The following is a 19618-nucleotide window of genomic DNA, read 5'->3' on the forward strand; positions in this document are numbered from 1 at the left end:
GGGGGGAGTGGAAACACAAGGATCTGTCCCCGTCCAGATCAAAGTCACTGGATGTGGCAGATCATGACTTTGCTTAGCCTTCACTGCCAGTCCATCATCGAGCCAAATTCTTCCCGCATGTATTGGATACACTGCATAGCAGCCTCTGGGATGAAAGATAGCTCTGGGTACCAACCCTTCAGGAGATGCAGTTATCACTCATTAAGTCCTTACTGAGTCATCAACAGGTAGAAAGGTTCATTCTGAAACCCCTGGAGAAGGAGCAGGTTGGACAGGGAACTGGTAAGTACAGTACTTTTCAGGGGGAAAGGGAAAGCAGCAGCAGAGTCGGGGTGTCGATGGAGACGAGTAGCGGGCAGCTCTCTCCAAGAACGTAGCCAGAAGAGAGGCTAGACAGAGAAGCCTAACTTACGTTGCTCCTTTCTTTTGGTTTCTCTGCTGTTGTGATATTTGAATGCAAAGCTATGCGTTACCTATGTATTAAATGAAAGAACAAACAACCTAGCCTGATCACACTGCTGTTCCACCACCCCCCAGTCTTGAATGCCTTGTGGGGGGGACCTGCGTCTGCCTTGACCCTCCTTCCACGGACCGTGTCTCTCTTGAATTGGCAACATTTTCCTTTCAGCACCTCTAGTCTGGCACTGTTAGTGCTCATTCTTTTGTGCTTAGCACTGGGGTCTTCTTTTGATATTCCCTTTTGTGAGAACCTGTCTGTTTCCTTCCTGTCTCACAGCTGAGGCAGTAAAAGAATTCCGTTCTGTTCTCTCCTCAGAGCCGCCATCCCTGCCGTATTATGACAGTGAGCGTAAAAGAGCTTTAAAAATAGTAAAGCAATGTACAAATGTTAATTGATGTGATTGTAAGTAGCTGTGTTAAGTATCTCGAGTTGATTTCTAATCACAATTCCTGTTATCAGGTCAAATATGAGATAAAATTGCCCTCCTTGCTTCTGTGATGACTGAGCCATTCCGGCACAGCGCTATTATGACAGCTGGGAATCATTTGAAAATGAGCTGCACTTCACTTGGCATGTCAGATGGCAATTTAAAAAACTAGGTCCTATTTTTTTTACATTAGAATTGGTTCACATTCAAGAAGCACATGCCCCCTGCTAGGAGAGGGGTTCACACATGCGGCTGCTGGTGGGACATCAAACCAGGAGCATGGGGACCTGGTTACACAGTAAGCCCGGATGGAGGCATTGCAAGGATGGTCAGCCAAGAGGGATGCATTTGCAGTACAAGGCCAGTTTTGATGGGGGACAGGTGGTGATCTTGGCGGCTGACTGACTTCAGAGAGAGCCAAGAACCCCTGTGGGTGCACTGGCAGGAAGGCAGAGACTTCCCAAAAGTGCTGAAGGGGATGGGGCGATGGTGAGCAAACCCATCAGCGAGGGCAAAACTCCATGACAGTCCTTGGGAAATTGCATAAAAATGCTAAGATGTCACATTTCCTACTTTTGTTCCCCTAGGCATCTTCCACCTCCTCACAGGTCCACCCCACTCAACAGACCCTGCCCCAGATACATGAGAACCCAATTTAGACTCCACTTATCATGCCCACCACCTAATAAGAACTGCATTCCTAAAAATATTTATCATGAACTCATGATAAATTCATTAGGTGAAGTTGCAAATATCGACTTCTCTCCACCATGCCCCAGCTTTGCAGCTGCAGAACAGTATGTGGGGTACAGCACCACTTGCTCCAAAAGGTGGGGAGAAGAATGCATGTGCGTGGGCACGTGCGTGTGGAGGAATGGACAAGAAACACTAGTTTACTTTGAGGACATGAACTGGAAGCCTGGGGGCCAGGATGGAGACTTCATTGTACATCCCGTATACTTTGAAAATTTTGAACTGAGTACCCTGGCTGGGTGGCTCAATTGGTTGGAGCATCTTCCTGTACACCAAAGTGTTGTGGGTTCAATCCTCGGTCAGGGCACATACCTAGGTTGTGGGTTTGATCCCTGGTCAAGGCCTGTAGGGGAGGCAACCAATCAATGTTTCTCTCTCGCTTCAATGTCTCTCTCTTGCTCTCTGTATCTCCCCTTCCCCTCTCTCTAAAACCAATAAATATGTCCTCGGGTGAATGTATTGACAATTCAAAGATTAAATTTTGTCAATCCCCAGCGCTGTGACCATCTGTCACCCCGCTTATAGTTGCTGATACTGTGCAGTCTGACTTTCTTTCCGTCACCACTCATTTCACCAGTGACCCTGGTTTGGGGGTGCCGAGCACGGTCAATGGCTGCCATCAAGTATACAGGCCATTTCTGGTTCTGTGAACACTTCTCTTCTTTCTCTTTTTGTCCATGTCTCTCTTGGGTATGTGGTTTACTCTGGCTTGAAATGGAGATTCTGGTAGGTAGACATCTGTCCTCAGGGTAGTCTGGCAGACGGTTGTATGTTCCCAGATGAGGGGCTGAGACTCAGGAAAAGGCTGGTGCCCACACACAGCTGGAGGGTATGAGGTGTGATACGTGTGGTCAAGGCAGAGATTCATAGACAGGGGCCCAGCTCATGCCCCATGTTTCTGCCATTGTTCACATCAAAACCCCTGGGAAGAGCTGTCTGGATAGATTTCCTCCACTTTGTCATTATTACCTTCACTCTTCACCCCTACAATGGCTCTTACCTGGGACATCAGTAACTTCCATGTTACTTACTTTAGTGGTCAAATCTCCTTTCCATCACATCTGCCCTCATAGGCACATTTGACACACACCCCTCCCCCTGAAGCAAATTCTTTTGTTCCACATCACCATATTCCTCTGACCTTACTGGGCAGACTGGTCAGTATCTCCTGCTGGTCCCTTCCGCTCTCTCCAACTTCTAACTGTTTGCATTCTCTGCTCTTGGCTCTCTTCTCTATACTGTCCTCTAAGGGACCTCATCCGTGTTTGTGCTTTAACTACCACCTGCATGCTCTGTGAGTCTCCAACCCCTATCTCCAGACAGCTCTTCCAGGTTCCAGATGCATGCATCTGCCTGCTAGATAGTTCCACTCTGACATCCAGGGGCCATCTCAAACCCAACATGTTCAGAACAGAACTTTTGATGTTCACCACCTCCCCCTAAGCCTGCTCCTCTCTGTGTCTTCTCCAGCTTGCTAAAAGTACCAAGTTGCTCAGACCAAAAACCTGGGAGTTGACCTTGATTGTTTGCCTCTTCTCCTGACAGCCAATCTAACAACAAGTTCTGTTACTACTATCTCCAAAACAGGCCCTGAATCTGGTCCCTTCTCAGCATCTTCACTACTGAAGTCTCGCCCTGACATCCCATCTGTCATTTGTTCTATTATATCAGGATTTTTCTCTTTCCATTCTTGCCCACACACAGTCTGCATATCAAAAGCAACCAGAATAAAACAGTGTACAGGATAAATCCAGCCACATCACCCCTCTGCTTCACCCCCTCGAACTGCAGTTGTGTTGGCCTGAGTCCTCTTCTCCCGGTCTTCAGCGAGCCTTGTCTGAGCGCTGCTGCCTGAGTGGCAACCTCCAGGGCAGGACGCATTCCATGCCCCAGTATTATATTCTTCAGACTCTCTGCATATTTGAATATTTTAGATACTTGCTCACGTTTCCTGTTTGTATCCCTTCTGCTATAATATAAAAAAGGACAACTCTGTCCAGCTTGTTTATTTACATGGCCTCAGTGCCTAGGATGACACTGTTACTAGTTAGAACAAGCTCAGTAATTCTGCAATGAGAAATACTCCCAAAGCTCAGTGGTAAAGCAACAAAGGCTGTTTTTTGCTCAAACTGCACGTATAACATAGGTCAACATGGGAGTTCTCAGATATCAGAGACTGATAGATTGATTCAGGCTGAAGGCAACTTTACTGTGTAATGACACGTCATCTTTGCAGGACTTCCACACAACGGAGGGAGGAGGAAGAACAGACATGGAGAATCTCACATCATCTCTTAAATGCTTCTACATGCATTGCTTCTACTCACAGGGCGTAGGCCTAGAGAGCCCCCAGGCCATGCCTAACTTCAAGGGGTCTAGGAAAGTGATCCTCTTCTTCCTGGAAGGTGCTAGCCCCTCCGTTTTTGAAAGCACGGGGCCCTAGAGTTTTTGTTTTGATGAGTGCATTCTTTCACTCCAGGTTCGAGGTATTCCCTAATACCCAGGGACCAGTGCCAGCAGCCTCTGGGGCTTCTGAGTTATAACTGTTTTGTTGTGTTCCTCAAATTACATGTTTTTTGACAAGGTACAAATAAGAGGAATTTTTATAAATTACTTATTACATGATTATAACAATGATAAATTCTGTTTTCAATGGAGATAATATACTACAAGTATTAAACTAATTTTTTTGTTTCTTTCTTTCCCGTACTTTCTTCCTTTCCTTCATCATTCTTTAGGTCTTCCTTTGTGGAGGCTTTTTGACCTGGGGCAAGAGAAGGTAAATGAATGAAGGAGCGAATAAATGAATGAGGTGATTTCTGTAGTGAGACAGTGTGTTTAAAATTAGGCTATAAACAGAACATGGATTTTTCTAAATTCCTTTCATATATAAGGGGCTCAGCCAAGAGTTCCTTCTGTAGGTAAGATGCTGCTCCCTGCTGGACAGCTAGCTATTGAGGCTGCTGCCCAAAGGATAAGGCTATGCGGTAGAAAAAGGAATAAACAGTCACCCCTTCTGCCCCAAAGAATTATGGGTTGCACAGGGCAGAGAGACTGGTAGATGGGGTTGACCAGGCACGTACCTCTCTCTCTCTCTTAAAACTGGGAGCACAGCAGTTTTAAAAAGGATGTAAACATGGAGCTGGGAGATGCTAAGAACCCATTTTCTATGATAAGGTAATATAATAACAGCTACATTTAATGATCCAGGCACCGTGTTAAGTGCCTCATATGTATGATTTCACTCAACCCTCACAAAAACACTATTACTATTACTTCCTTTTAGCAGATGAAGAAACTGGAGCTTAGGAAAAGCATATGACTGGCTCAAATCCATATTATCTTGTTAACTGACAGAACCAGGATTTGAACCCAGACATGTCTAAAGAGCCCACACCCTTAACCACTGTGCTATATCACTTTCAGTAATAGCTGATCTAGAATTGAGTTGATTTTTGCACAGTGTGGTATGAATTATGTAGCCTGCTTTGTCTTATGGCTCTCTGATGTGTTTCTTTAAATATAATGGAAATGTCAAGTCATAATAAAAATGTGACATTAATGTTACCTCCAAAGGTTTTGAGTTCAAGACACTAACAATTTAATAAGTTCGGGCTTTTGCATTGACCTGTGTTAATGTATGATTTCATGCTATTTTGCATGGCAAGGAAGTTTCTCAACTTCATTTGATTGCTAGATCAATGTGAAAATGCATTATCTGCCTGTCTTGAGGATGGCCAACTGTTGACCTCTCCAATTAAGTAGACTGGAGAATGAAAATTCAATTACAATGAACAAACATTTTTCTCGAACACTTTCTATTTGCAAGGCCCTATGCCAGGCCCTGTGGGGAGCATGCAGACTTGCTTCTGTCTTCGGAGTGCTTGCAAGCAAGTGGGGGGAGGCAGAAATACATGCGTGGAGGGCTATGGTGTAGCATGCTCTCTTATCTTGTGAAGGCAGAAGAGATGGAATTAATTAGTAAAGAGGTCCTTCAAAGCAGGTATTGCCTATTCCTGGCCTTACGTCCATTTCTTTTCTTTGGGAACAGAACTACTTTTTATCATTTGGGAAAGATGAGTCGACCTCCAGTTCAGTCATAAAGATTGTCTGGTTCAGCTTCTTTGTGATAATTTCATGTCTCTCGTCAGTGATTAGTTTAGAGGGGAATGTGACTAGTTTGGCCAATGGAGCAAGACGGCAAGTCTCTGGGTGCTTTTGGAAGGTTGAGTGAGCTTGTGGCTGTGGGCACAGACGCTGGAGGGGACTGCCGGGTTTAACCCCCGGCTTCACCACTCATTAGCTTATGTCATTAGGAAAGTTACTTAAACTTTCTGCCCCAATTTCCTCATCTGTTAAATGGGGTCAATGATAATACATACCTAATAGCATTATTGAAAGGATCAAAATTAGTTAATACAGCAGGTCCTCAAATAACATCCTTTAGTTCAATGTCGTTTTATTACAACGTTGATGAGATGTTGTATGCACTTAACTTTTTTTTTTTAAAGAACTGATACTCAATTTACTAAAAAGGTTGATTTAAGCATCTGCAACCTGGACTCCTCCTGGCTCAACACTGATGGAAGTAATCTGCTTAACAATCTCAGACAGGGCTGTGAGCCAGAGTGGCTCGTAAATCCTCTGCAAGAGATCCCAAGTCTCAGAACCCTCCCCGCAGGGAGTTTCTCTTGTAGTGATTCTTCGAGTCTGGTAGGCATCTGAAATGGTCCTTTCACTCTGAGATTGGTTTTCCTTTGTGCCTCTAATCAAATCAGCATACACCTTCTCCAAAGACTTTTTACACTGTAGCTGGTTGGAGTAATTCTAATTCGGTGAATCACCACCTCTGGTTCCAGGGGTGTCTTTCTGGTATCTTTAAAAGCCACTGGTGCAGCTGGCTTCCCGACCAACTTGTTCCTGGGCGAGAGCGCACAGCAGTGAGTCAGGAGCAAGAGCGGGCTGGACAGCCCTTAGCTGCAGCTGCAACCGCGTCTTCCTTAAAAACCTTAACTCCTGTTTATGTCAATTAGCCATGGTAAAATTGGTTTCCTTAGATGTTGGTTGGTTGCAGTTCCAAGGACCTATGGACAATAGTAAGTGAGGACTTACTGTATTTGTAAACCACTTAGAACAGTGCCTGGCACACAATAAGTGTTATATAAGTGTTTACTATCCTCGTCCTAATTTGTAAAGAGAAGACAGCAGAAGTGATGGCCTGTTTTTATGACTCTGGACGTTGGTGTGTCTGGATGAGAGTCTTGTGGCTTCCACGGGGGCTGGGCTATGAGGGAGGATGGCAGAGCAAAAGGAGAGAACATCCGGCCTGGCGGACATCCCCGAGCCGCTGACTCATCAGTCCTGGAGTCCCTCTACCTCTGGACGTCTCGTTCTGTGATATAATGCTTCTTCGTTTTGTTTAAAGTATTTTCAGTCACGGTCTTTGGTTACTGGCAATGAAAGGCACGATTTAACCTCTACAGAATCTTCCTGGTGTATGTCCCATTTCTCCTCAGTCTGCGTGACTTCAAAGTACCTGGGTGTCCCGGCTGCCTGTCCCGAGAGGCAGGCTGCCTCAGCCACAGCCCCTGCCATCAGCCCCCCGATCAGCTTGCTGCCACTCTCTGAGGTGCTGGTCTTAGTTACGGTGGGATGGTTTCATGAAAACGGAGGTTTCCAAGATTTCCCTAAATTTAGAATCTACTCTTAAAAATCTTCTCAGGGGACTCGCTTCAAGGTAACTTTCAAATGTGAAAATACATGGTAGTATGATTTCCCCCACCAAACACGACCAACTTGCACTTAGTAAGGAATGTCCTTTGATTCTCAGTAATTCTAGAGACACAGGACTGGAATAAGCTATGAAATTCCTCCATTAAAATAAAACCTACCCCATATTATCTTAGATCATTTTTAGCAACATTTACTAAGCACACACAAATTTCCAAAAGAAAAGGTGAAGAGGAAGAAAAATAAGTTTTATGGAACACAGCCTCTGAGTGACGACAAAAAGACACCTGTCCAGTGTGGATGGGAACCAAGATCGTTCTTCACTTTCTTCTCTTCGTGCTGGTTACATTGGGGTCTTTTATTCCTTGTTTGTTTAAGATGGCTGATTACAACAAAAAACTTGAAGAGCCTTTGTCTAGAGGCTGAGGTCTCCCCTACTCAGAGGTGGGAACCCAGGCGTGCCCTCTGAGGAGGGGAGCCCAACGTCACACTGAGGCGGCTGAGGGGTGATGCCCAACAGACGATTGAAGGGGTCTTGGTCGGCCAGCCCTCTCTGTCCTCAGATTTTGGCATGTGATGAAAATACTGCTTTTTGAATTCTCTCCTGGCCTTGGACTTCAAAATAGTGTTAACTGTATGAGTTTGGGGAAGACTTGCAGGAGCTGGTTAAAGAAGCCCACCCTAATCCCTTTCCTCCATGAAGGGGGGGGCGGTTATTCAATACTCTTTCTGGAGCTCAGCCAAGCTCTTTTCCTGATCTCTGAACCACCACCAAAGTCATGGGGCTAATTAAAAGTTCATAAACATTACAGATCTTTGGGATTGCTCAGAGATTGGGAAATAATATCAATTTTTTGACTCCTTACAAGTCATAGGTTTCATCTCTTATGCCCACTTCCATAGACTGATAATGGCTTCCTAGGGCACGGGGCTGAGAGGACCGTGAGCCAAGTCGGGGTGCAGCTGGAAAGAGCGCTGGGACTGATTATGCATGTCTGCCCGGGTGTGGGTACAGACAGGCGTAAGGGCCAGAGTGTGTCTCTGCAACCCAGGGTTTACACAGTTTCTGCCTACCATGCTTGAAAGGCAATTAAAACATTGTCAGACCTGATTCCAAAATTCCAATTACTCTTAACTTCAGGATAAATTTATTTAATCAGTGTACATTTACTGAACACTTCTGATGCCTTAGGCAAACTCTTAGGCACTGTGGGAAATTAAAAAATGAATTGGACTTAGATCCAACCCACAAAAAATTTACTTAAGAGAAAGATAATGTGTAAGTTTAGGGTATGAAGTGGTAAAATGCTGCAAGAAAGGATTAGGTAAAGGGAGGGACAGGAGATTCATCAAAAGTAGGTGGTGTGAGTAGGGAAGGCGGCAGGGAGTGTGCTGGTGAGGGTGTACTAGCCTTGAAGTGCTGTGAGACTCTTGGAACGGACAGACGAGGGAGACAATCTCCAACTGAGTGGCCCGATGAGGGACAGTGCCAGAGTGGAAAGCTGAAAGCTGTGGGTGACTGACTGCCTGACTGATGAGAATACGTGGGTGTTGTTTATCCCACTTCCCCTGACAGAGTGAGCAAGTTGCCTGTTAGGCTTCGTTAGATTGTCGTGCTGATGTGACATCCCATTTTTATAAGGGTGTTTAAGGCCAGGGGAAAAGTTGCTCTTTGGAAAGATCATCTTTCATCACCATTTGACATATGACATATAACAAATGTCTTAAAGTAAAGGAGAGGCCCCACCGGTCCCTCACACTGAACACTTTATTGTAAACCTCAGAGAACTGACAAAGGTTCCATCTGTACTTTCTTAACTATGTACAGAGTCATCAAACATGGCCAGTGAAGAGCATTCCTGACATCATATTATTCCATTACATGAATAAGGCAAAGATTTTTTAACACACTGCTGAGCCAGAAACTAGCTATTGATTTGTTGAAAAGATTTGCAAAAATAGATTAAAATTGCAAATAGAAGATCACTTCCAACATGGTCTATGTCACGTACATATGCATACATATAAACATGAGGTAGCGTTAACATTCTTTTGTAAATACTTCAGAAACTGAAGCAATGCTGATGGCTTTATTAGAACAAAAATAAAGGGAAACCACAAATTAAAAAAATTGTTCTCCAACTACATGCAAAAAGCTATAAAAAGCCAGTCTAAGAAGCTCCAAGAAATAGACTTGTCAACAATTTTAGGATGCACATTTTTGAGTTAGAAAAAAAAAAAGAAATTTAAATAAACCTAATATTCTTGTAAAATTCGGAATACATGTTTGAAACGTGAAACATGAACTTGAATGTTGAGGGACTTCTCAGGCCTTCATCTTACTTATCGATCTTCTATGCAAACCTGAAACAGAGAAGGTGATTCCATGACACCAAAAGTGATTGAGTTCTACCCAGATCCAAAGCTACAAGCAGGCCACGTGTTCATGTCCTCTCCTTCCCTGCTCTCCCCTCCCCCTACTTCCATCCCCTTCCCTGAAGTTTTTATGGGCAGCCTTAGATCTATATTTACCCACTATATTTAGTAAGTTTGATTATGCATAGCCTAAATTCAGATCTGAGATGATGATCTAGATTTCTGTTCACTGAAAGAACTTTTTCTTTTTATAGGTTTGTAGCAAAGGCTAATATGCAGTGACTTCTCTCTCTTCTTGCTATTCCATAGGCTCACTTTGCCCTCACTGTTCTCTCCCAGGAGGCTCTGCTTGCACGTGTGCCCCTGCCAGTTCCTTCCTGCCATCTAGGTCTCCGCTCAGCTAAGCCCTCTGTGGAGAGGCCGCCCAGCCCTCTCGCCACAAATACCCCCACCTCCCATCCCTGGCCTTGCCACCAGCTAGCATTATCACTCTGTTAGTTTCCTGTTATCCCTTTATGTAGTCCTTTTTGGGGGTAACTTTTATATTATTGAAAACGTTTTTTACATACAGTAAATTTAACCCTTTTCAGTGTACAGTTCCAAGAGTTTTGACAAATGCATGCAGCCATGTACCACCACCAGTACAATGAAATTCAGAGAAATTCCATCGTGTGAAGAATTCCTGTCCCGCTTTAGACAGTAGTTAACCTTTCTCCCAACCCTGGCTCTGATCTGTTTTCTGTATCAAGAGTGTTTGTTGCCTTTGCCAGAATGTCAAATAAATGGAATCATGTAGTCTGTAGCCTTTTGAGTTTGGCTTCTTTCACCCAGCATAATGTACTTGAGACTCATTTGTATTGTTACATGTATCATTCGTTTTCATTACTGAAAATTGGTCAACTGTATAGACGGACCAGTTTGCTTATTCATTTTCCAGTTGAAAGACATTCTAGTCGATTCCATTTTTTCAGTAGCACAAAGAGAGCTGCAATAAACATTCAAATGTAGTTTTCATTTCATTTGTATAAATACCTAGGCGTGGGATGGCTGGGTCGCACAGTAAGTGAACATTTAACTGTGGAAGAAACTGTAAACATGCTTTCTGAAGAGGCTGTGCCGCCTCGCATTCCTGCGGCCATGACTGAGGGGCCCAGCAGCTCTGCCTCGTCCCGGGCGTTTGTGGGAATTGTCGGAACCTTTACTTTAGCCATTCGGCTAGGTGTGCAGGAGTATGTCACTGTGGTTTCACCCTGGGTTTCCCTGATGACTAATGGTGTTGACCATCTTCTCATGTACTTATTTGCTATTATATTTTTTTGATAAAGTGGTCAAATCTTTTGCGCTTTAAAAATTGTTTCTGTATTATCAGGCTTTTGTTTTTAATATTATGTTACTAATTCTTTTTATATTCTGGATACTAGTTTCTTTTCTTTCAGATATGTGATTTCCAAATATTTTTACCCAGTTTGTGACTCATCTTTTCACTTCCTTAAAATGTGCATTTCAAAGATCATAAGTATTCGATTTTGATAAAGTACAATTTATCATTTTTCTCTTTGCATAAATTGTGTTTTTGGTGTCATATCTGAGAAATCTTTGTCAAGTCAAGGTCATAAAGTTTTTTTTCTTCCTAAAAGTATTACATATTTTAGGTTTTACATTTCAATCTGTGATTTTTGAGCTAATTTTTATAGATGGTGTGAACTGTGGATGAAAGTTCACTTTTTGTTGCACGCTGATACCCAATCACTGCAGCGCCAGTTTTGAAAGACTTTCACTTCCCCAGTGAACTGCCTTTTCAACTTCGCTGAAAAATCAATCGGCATAGACAGTTGGGTCTATTCGCGACCTCTATGCCAATCCATTTGTCTACATGTCACCTTTCCATCAATCCATACCACCCTTCCTTGATTACAGCAGCTATATATGAAGTCTTGAAATCAGGTTGATATTACTCTGTTTATCTTTTTCAGGGAGTCACGTTTTAAAGTACCCTCATCTGCTTAATTAACTATGTCACTCAGACTTGCTTCTGAGTGAGAGAAAATGGGAAAGAGCAAAGCACCCGCCTCCCTTCAACAATAGCACGCCTGTGCTGGCAGGGCCACGGCCGTCTGGGTGTCCCGGTCTGGCTCTGACAAGCTCTCCCTCTGCCCTCGTGGCCAGTGTTTCTGCCTTCATCCAAAGCAGGGGCTGGCCAAGGCCAAGCACAGAGCCTTCTCTAGGAGGTTTTTGGTAAAAACCTTGTTCTTGTAAGATGAACTGGAAGTGGGGTTCAAGTGTTACTAGTTTACATGGTTCTTGCATTCAAAAGGTGAATTTTCCAAAGCCCTCCAAAAATCTACTTTCTTTTCCAAAATCCAAATGATTCTGTTTGGGATGAACTATAAATCATTATTTACCTCATTGAGAGAGTTGGAGAGCAGAGGGAAGGAAGAAAAGGGAGAAAGAAAGGAGGAAACGCACAATTATTGAGCGCTACTTGTATGAACTGTCGAGCGCTGGGGCAGGGTAGGGAGATTCCCGCAGTCTCCCGGTGACGCCGTGTTGTCTATCCCATTTACGGATGAGAAAACTGAGGCCTCGGCAGGTTAACCAGTACTAGTGAGTGGTCAGGCCCAAACCTGCGTCCCTTTGCTGTACGTGGCAGGACTGTGCGGAGCAGGGATGGGCACGAGGACTCCTCCCTGCCCTCAGAATTAAACATGAGATCCACACACCTAACTGGCGATGGATTTCGAAGATTTGTACCATGTGTAACAACTGGCACGCACCACACAAAACTGCGGCGAGGCCTGTTTTTCTCCTCCCCTGCTTCAAGGTCACAATTTCATTCTCCCATCTCTGCCAAAGAACTCTTGGTTCAGTTTCCGGAGTTTTCTTTTCAGGCTTTTCAAGGCTATAGAGACATAATGCTTTGAATAAAAGCCTCAGGGGACATTATGATATGAGGGAAAAGCCTCTTTTTTGTAAAGAGGTGAAGAGTAACAGCATCCAGTGGTTTTCTTTGTGTGGCTCATTTTGTGTGTGGATTTTAACTACCTCATACAGAATAGGTAGAAGATTGGGAGTTTTTCCAGAAACATTTGTTGTATCCATCCCATTGAGGCAAGTTCTCTGTGCCAGACCCAGTCTGTGTGCCTTCTGGAGAAGCATGTCCTGACTCACATGGCCTCAAAACAGTCTCAAATATATACTTTCAATGGACTCATGTTTTAGACGTGCAGCCTTCAGGTGAGAAAACCAAATGCAGACAAGTGACTTTGCCTGAGGTCCTACAGCTTGTTACCGCTCATCTGAACGAGATTTCATGCTATGGGACTCTCCAGGGTTCTTTGTTTCAGGACCAGATTGTTATACATTGAATTTTGTTTAATACTACATAACGTATTCAACTCTATATCAGGGTCCAAGTCTCCTCAAAGAGGAAGAGTAGATATGTTTCCTCCTCTTAGGAAAGATGGAACTATTTCTGAATCTCTTTATCTGGTCATAGGGTGAGTTACGATTTTGTATGCACAGCTGTAAATGGATGAAAACATTCTTACCTAAAGAAAGGGTTCTTTAAGTCAAGGATGTTCCCAGATCTGAAGCCCGTCTGGTTTACCAGCGCCGCGATCTGGATGTCGTAGCTCTGTCTGTAGGGCGAAGACCACAAACACATCTTCTCACATTGCTGGTCAGCTACTCACACACATTCAGGGCATCTTCTGCGCACACCTACTTCATGAGGGTTTTAAGCGTACACATTTATCTTCTACATGTCTGAGTGTGTTGATTTAGATGCTATTAATATTAGTAGATGCAATTATAGGCATTGTTTGTGGTTAGGGAAGTTTAATAGCCGTCATTTCTTGATCTAAAAATTACAAAGGTAATAGTACCTTTGTCAATGGTCAAAGTGATATTTTGGGGGGGGAAAAAGCTTTACCAATGTCAATGACAGGAATGCCTGTAAGTATCAGCTACACTCTATGGGTCACCACTGATGTACCAAAACAACCTGAATCATGAAAAGATGGCTTAAGTTAAAATACTGAACAGATGTAAACCAGTTAACAAATGTGATTGATTTTAAGAGGCCCTAGATGAGGGCTCATGTGATTACAGAAAGAGGAACTAGCTAAGAACAAATAATGTGATATGCTTGGTGATTAATCTTGAAAGGACACATTTGTGGGATTTTTATTACTCATTCTCAAGAATATATGTATCTCTTCTGATTATGTGTTACATATTCACTATAAAAAATTAGAAGAAAAAAGAAATAAAAATAATGCAGAATGCCAATAGACAAAGATTCAACTAGCATTACAGAGTACTTCCCTTCTATGTACTTATACATGTAAATTTTTTTTACCAAAAAATGATGCTTAAAGTACCTTTGTATCTCCTTAATCTATTTAACACTAGCAAGCAGTTATTCTATAATTCTTGAAGATGTGTTTGTCGATAGCTTTATAGGGATACAGCATGATTTATTTAATGACTCCCCATTGCTACATATTTATATTTGTATAATAACCTATTACTTACAGTAGCACATTTCTAGTTTTAGGACAGACATTCCGCTGCATAGGACATGCTTGTAATACATCTCTGTGTCCCATCTATGACCACTTACTTGACAGTAATTCTCAGACAGACTCCCCAGGCTAAAGCACATAGATGTATTTAAGGTTTCCAACACCTATTATGGAAATGTTTCCAATTACTTCCTTACTGGCAAAGTATGACAGTGTTAATTTCATTACACCTTTTCCAATTCTTAATATCTAAATGTTTGAGGTTAAAAATATTACCCATTGTTTTAAATTTCCTTAATTACTTAGCTTCTCTTTCAATTCCAGAAATTAGTGACTGATATAAAATCCTCCATTGACAGCCCCACGTTGTCATTGCCAGTAGTGGCGTGAGTAGGCTTAAATATGATGTCAGATCCTGTGTAACCAGTAACTCAAGATTTAGGTTTTACTGGGGCCAAACAAAATAGGAGGGAAACACAACCAGGCATAAAAAACAAAGCAAAACAATTATGTCCTTTGATCGTATTTCAATTCACCTAACTGAATCAGCACTTCTTTTACAATGTCTCTGGCAAGAGGCCTACATTTAGTGGTTCTTGCTGTGATACGTGATGGCAGATTTGAGGTGAACTAGGCATTGAGACAAGGAGATCCTTAGGAGACACAGAAAAGCTGAGAGATCAGCCTGGTAAAGAAGTCAGGGAGGGGCATGCCTACAAGGTCTGTCCAGAAGGTTTCCAGCCATGAGCTACGAAAAACAGAGATATTCACTGAAGAAGATACAAAAACACTGTACAGAGGATAATGATGCCCCAGTCCTCTTCAAAGTAGGCACCTTGGGACCTCACATGGTTCTCCCAGTTGCCTTCAACAACAGCCCTGTCGTATTTTCCTGAATCTTATCAACAGTCTGAAATCTCTTTCCTTCCAAAGGCGATTTTAGTTTTTGAGAAAGCAAAAAGTCACAGGCCTCCAAATCTGGGCCATGGCCGGGGGGTTCGGGGGTGGGGGGCCTAAGTCACCTGGGTGATTTGACATTTTGCCAAAAAACTCTGTATGAGATGTGATGCATGAGGAGGCGTGTTGTGATAAAGCTACCAATCACCTTAGCTGTGGTCTCCTGAATTACCCGCATAGGTTCCGAGGAGGAATGTTCAAACTTAATGCAAAACTGGATGCAGATTCATTGCTCTACTCACTCAGTCATTTTGAATGTGATGGCCACACAGTACACATGCTCACTCAACAGCATCTACCACCCCCACTGACTAGTACAGTGAAGTCATCATTGTTCACACATGCGCATTCCAGTCCACTCTCCTTGGCTGTCAGGTTACATAGATGTTGCGCAAACTGTTCTCATTATATTAACAGTGGCTGGACTTTTCCCGGACAGACCTCGTACACATTTTGCCAAATGAAAGACACCTTAACAATATTTGAAGCAATTACCGTATAACCTGGAGCAGACACTGAGTACTCCGAGGTAAACGCAAATGTGTGTGTTTATGGATGCCGGTGTGGGTCAGATCCATCACAACCAAGAACTGAATGGTTCCCGTGGTGGTGGGGGGGAACTGTCAGTGGGTTCCTGCCATAGGGTCTTTAGCAAGGCTCTTTTTCAGAATACTAGGCATGATGACATTGTTGCTTGACAGTCACTTTTCACAACCCACTCCTCTTCTTTACCCATGATCTAAGTCCCATCTTCCCTGATGGAAGGGAAAAGAGCTTCAAGTCAGGTCACATCATGTCACGGCCCAGTGAAAAGCTCAGATTTTTCTCAAAGCCCTTCCATGGTGGCAGGGGTTGGGGAGCTCGGGGTGGTCAGAGAGTAGAACAGGGGATGGTTAGGTTCACTGATTTGTTATGATTCACAAAACAAGCAAAAATGTGCCCTCACCTAAAATTTGAGGGATAAATGCACTTTTCTATCCCAGAAGCAGCATCAAGCTAGTGCAAAGATATTAGGGGGCCAACTGCAGACCCAGAAACTAATGTGCAATAATAAACAACTAATAATGGATAATCTTCTAAGACCGACTACAGGACCTTAAATAACTATCAATTCTTTGAAGCTGTTATTTGGCAACGTGTATTAAAAACAAACAAAACCCCCAGTTCTTTGCCATTTTAAATCTTATGGAGACAGAGCAGGTGACATAAGTGGGGATATAACTTAGCTCAATGTCTGAACACAAAATCATCCCTTTGTATACCAACATGTCTTTTGTAATATTTAGGAAGAATCAAAAAGTTGAGAACAACATGCACAGGACATATTTCTGGAAAATGTAGTTATTCCTGATCATTTCATCTAAGAGAAAAGAGAAGGTGCAATAGGGAGACAGCTTTGGGCTGCCCATCAGAGAAGCATGGGATGGAGAGACAGAAGTGGCAGGGAGAGTGGGGAATATAATAGCCCAAGTCGTGTGCAGATGTACTGATAGATAAAGGACAGAATGAGAACCCAAGTTGCAAGCACAGACCCTGGGCTGGTAATCTCCAAGGAGGTTTGAGTGTGCCCCGAGAGGACCTAGGACAATATGCTGGGTGTGAAAGAAAATATGAACATTTTCATTTTTTCAGTGAGTTGTTATCATGGATTGAATCGCATCCTGCCAAAATATGTGTTAATGTCCTAATCCCTGTTGCCTGTTAATATGGTCTAATTTGGAAATAGGGTCTTTGCATTACGGTCTTTGGAAATAGGGTAATGAAGTTTAAAGGAGGTCCTGCTGGGTGAGGGTGGGCCCCAAATGAATAATCGGTGCCCCATAAGAGAACACAGGAAAGAGGGCTGAGTGAAGACAGGCAGAGACCGGAATGGTGCAGCTATAAGGAACAGCAAGGGTTGCTGGGCACCATCAGAAGCTGAAAATCACAGCAAAGCTTCTTCCCTGGAGCCTGCAGAGGGGACGTGGCCCTGCTGACACTTTGGTTGCAGACTTCCAGGCTCTAGAAGTGTAGGCAAATAAATTTCTGTTGTTTTAAGTCACCTGGTTTGTGGTCATTTGTTATATCACCCCTAGGAAACTCATACGGTTGTTTACCACATATGTATCGAACATAGTGAATTTACTAGGTAGATGCTGGATTCTAATCACCAGCTAAGAGTTAAGATATCTGTTATGTTCACACAGTTTCTCAGGTTTTGCAAAGATGAGATTCTCCTTGTACCTTAAATAGTGTGGCACAACATTTCTAAGTAATACTAATCATGTGATGGGCACATGAGTCAGAGATAAGAGATTCTCAGTAACGTTGTAGAATACAGAAATGTCACTTAAAACCACACCAACACACACTATTATTCATTGTGCCTTGCTGTGCGCAATCATCCTTCTGAAGCAGCTGTCCAAACACATAGCTCTCTTAGGTGAGGTCCAAGGTAGAGCAGTTCAGTGATAACCGTTAGGGGCAGCACTTGAAGCTTCCAAAAGCTTCCAAAAGCTTTAATTCTTCTTTTTTTTAGATTTATTTATTTTTAAAGAGAGAAGAAGGGAAGGAGAAAGAGTGAGAGGGAGACATGGATGTGTGAGATAAACATCAATCAGTTGCCTCTCACACACCCCCCGCTGGAGACCTGGCCCACAACCCAGGCGTGTGCCCTGACCCAGAATCAAACCAGTGACCTTTTAGTCTGCGGACCAACGCCCAACCCACCGCACCACACCAGTCAGGGCTAAAAGCTTTAATTCTTTCATCAGTATTTCTTGCAGTTCTATAAACCACAAAGCTCATCAGACTCTGCAAAACAAATCCTCTGGCAAACCTGGGTATAGCAGTCCTTCATAGTGATCCAAAACCTATAAATTATGTTTCCAAACATTTTGGCACAGGACAAGTGCCTCAGCTTATGTTTAATTTTCAATTCATTCTTTCTTATTTCTAGTTTTGTATGTCTTACATAATTATATGAGTTTCTATGTGTGTAGAGACATGTCTATGTATGTCTATGTATGTGTATGTATATATTTACATTATATATGTATATATGATGAGGTCTGCCCAGGAGAAGTCCAGCCATTGCTAATGTAATGAGAATGGTTGGCACGGCATTGATACAACCTGGCAGCCAAGGAGAGTGGACTGGAATGCGCATGCATGAATAATGACGACTTCACTGTGCTAGTCAGTGGGGGTGGTAGATGCCACTGAGTAAGCAAATGTGCTGTGTGGCCATCACATTCAAAATGACTGAGCGAGTACAGCAACAAATCTGCATCCAATTTTGCATTAAGCTTGAACATTCCTCTGCAGAAACTATTGGGATGATTCAGGAGGCTGCAGCTACGGGCAACTGGTGATTGGCAGCTTCATCACAACAATGCGCCCACTCATGCATCACATCTCATGCAGAGTTTTTTGGCAAAACATCAAATCACCGCAGTGACTCAGGCCCCTACAGCCCAGATTTGGTGCCCTGTGACTTCTAGCTTTTTCCAGAACTAAAATCACCTCTGAAAGGGAAGAGATTTCAGACTATCGATGAAATTCAGGAAAATGTGACGGGGCTGCTGATGGTGATTGGGAGAACTGTGTGAGGTCCCAATGTGCCTGCTTTGAAGGGGACTGAGGTGTCACTGTCCTATGTACAATGTTTTTTGTATCTTGTATCTTCTTCAATGAATGTCTCCATTTTTCACATTACATGGCGGGATATCTTTTTGACAGGCCTTGTATATCTATTTCTCTACATATAGAGAGAGCTTAGTTTGGTGCTGTGTATTATTATTATTATTGTAGAACATACACATAATTAAAAGAAATATTAATGTACTTGGGAGGCACACACATGAAGTGTTCTTACTCATAAGTGCACCTGATCAAAAAGCTTTGGAGGCCACATCTGTGACCTTTAGAGATATAAATTTCATGAAGTTCATAAAAAAGATAGGTTCCATTTTATTGTCCACAGCAATAAAATGAGTGACAGCTCAAGAATGATGGGAGGCCGTCAAAAATAAAATGCTAACAATACAATCATAAATGGTCCTGGTGGGGAAGAAAAGGTCAGTCATTGTCACACCTGTGTGGCTGCAGTGAGAGTTCTCCCGGGAGGTCAGAGTTTAGATTACTTGGACAGTAAGGGAGGGGAGATTCTATCCAGGGCGGAACAAAGCATAGCACCTTACTGAAAAAACAGTGTGAAAGCACTGGCATTCAGGAAGTGCTGGGGTCTGTAGAAAATACCAAGGAAAACAGTAACTGTGAAATGAAAAATCTGATGAGTTACAATGAGAGTCAAAAGGAGAATAAGGGAAGAGGAGATAAATGGAACTAAGATTTACTGTGGACCTACTATGTGTTACTTACTATACTATTTTCTCTTCTGTAATATTT

At 42.9% G+C, this 19618-nt stretch overlaps 1 protein-coding gene and 1 pseudogene across 2 annotated transcripts in view; both read right to left on the bottom strand.

The window, feature by feature from the left end:
- Positions 1 to 6182: 6182 nt before the first annotated feature.
- On the bottom strand, positions 6183 to 7235 carry LOC128781528 (small ribosomal subunit protein uS10-like; annotated as a pseudogene).
- Positions 7236 to 9094: 1859 nt separating this feature from the next.
- LOC112299563 (histone-arginine methyltransferase CARM1) overlaps positions 9095 to 19618 on the bottom strand; it is a 217924-nt gene continuing 207400 nt past the window's right edge. Inside the window, exons 12-13 of one of the 2 annotated variants that reach the window (XM_053924192.1) lie at positions 13295 to 13384; positions 9095 to 9734 (exon numbers count right to left, since the gene is read on the bottom strand). In XM_053924192.1, coding sequence (XP_053780167.1) covers positions 9725 to 9734; positions 13295 to 13384 — 100 coding nt within the window. In that variant the 3' untranslated portion in view covers positions 9095 to 9724. Of the gene's footprint in view, positions 9735 to 13290; positions 13385 to 19618 lie in introns of those variants that run through there. The other variant, XM_053924197.1, reaches the window with a different exon arrangement.

This window comes from Desmodus rotundus, chromosome 1 (assembly GCF_022682495.2).
Source record: "Desmodus rotundus isolate HL8 chromosome 1, HLdesRot8A.1, whole genome shotgun sequence".
NCBI lineage: Eukaryota > Metazoa > Chordata > Mammalia > Chiroptera > Phyllostomidae > Desmodus > Desmodus rotundus.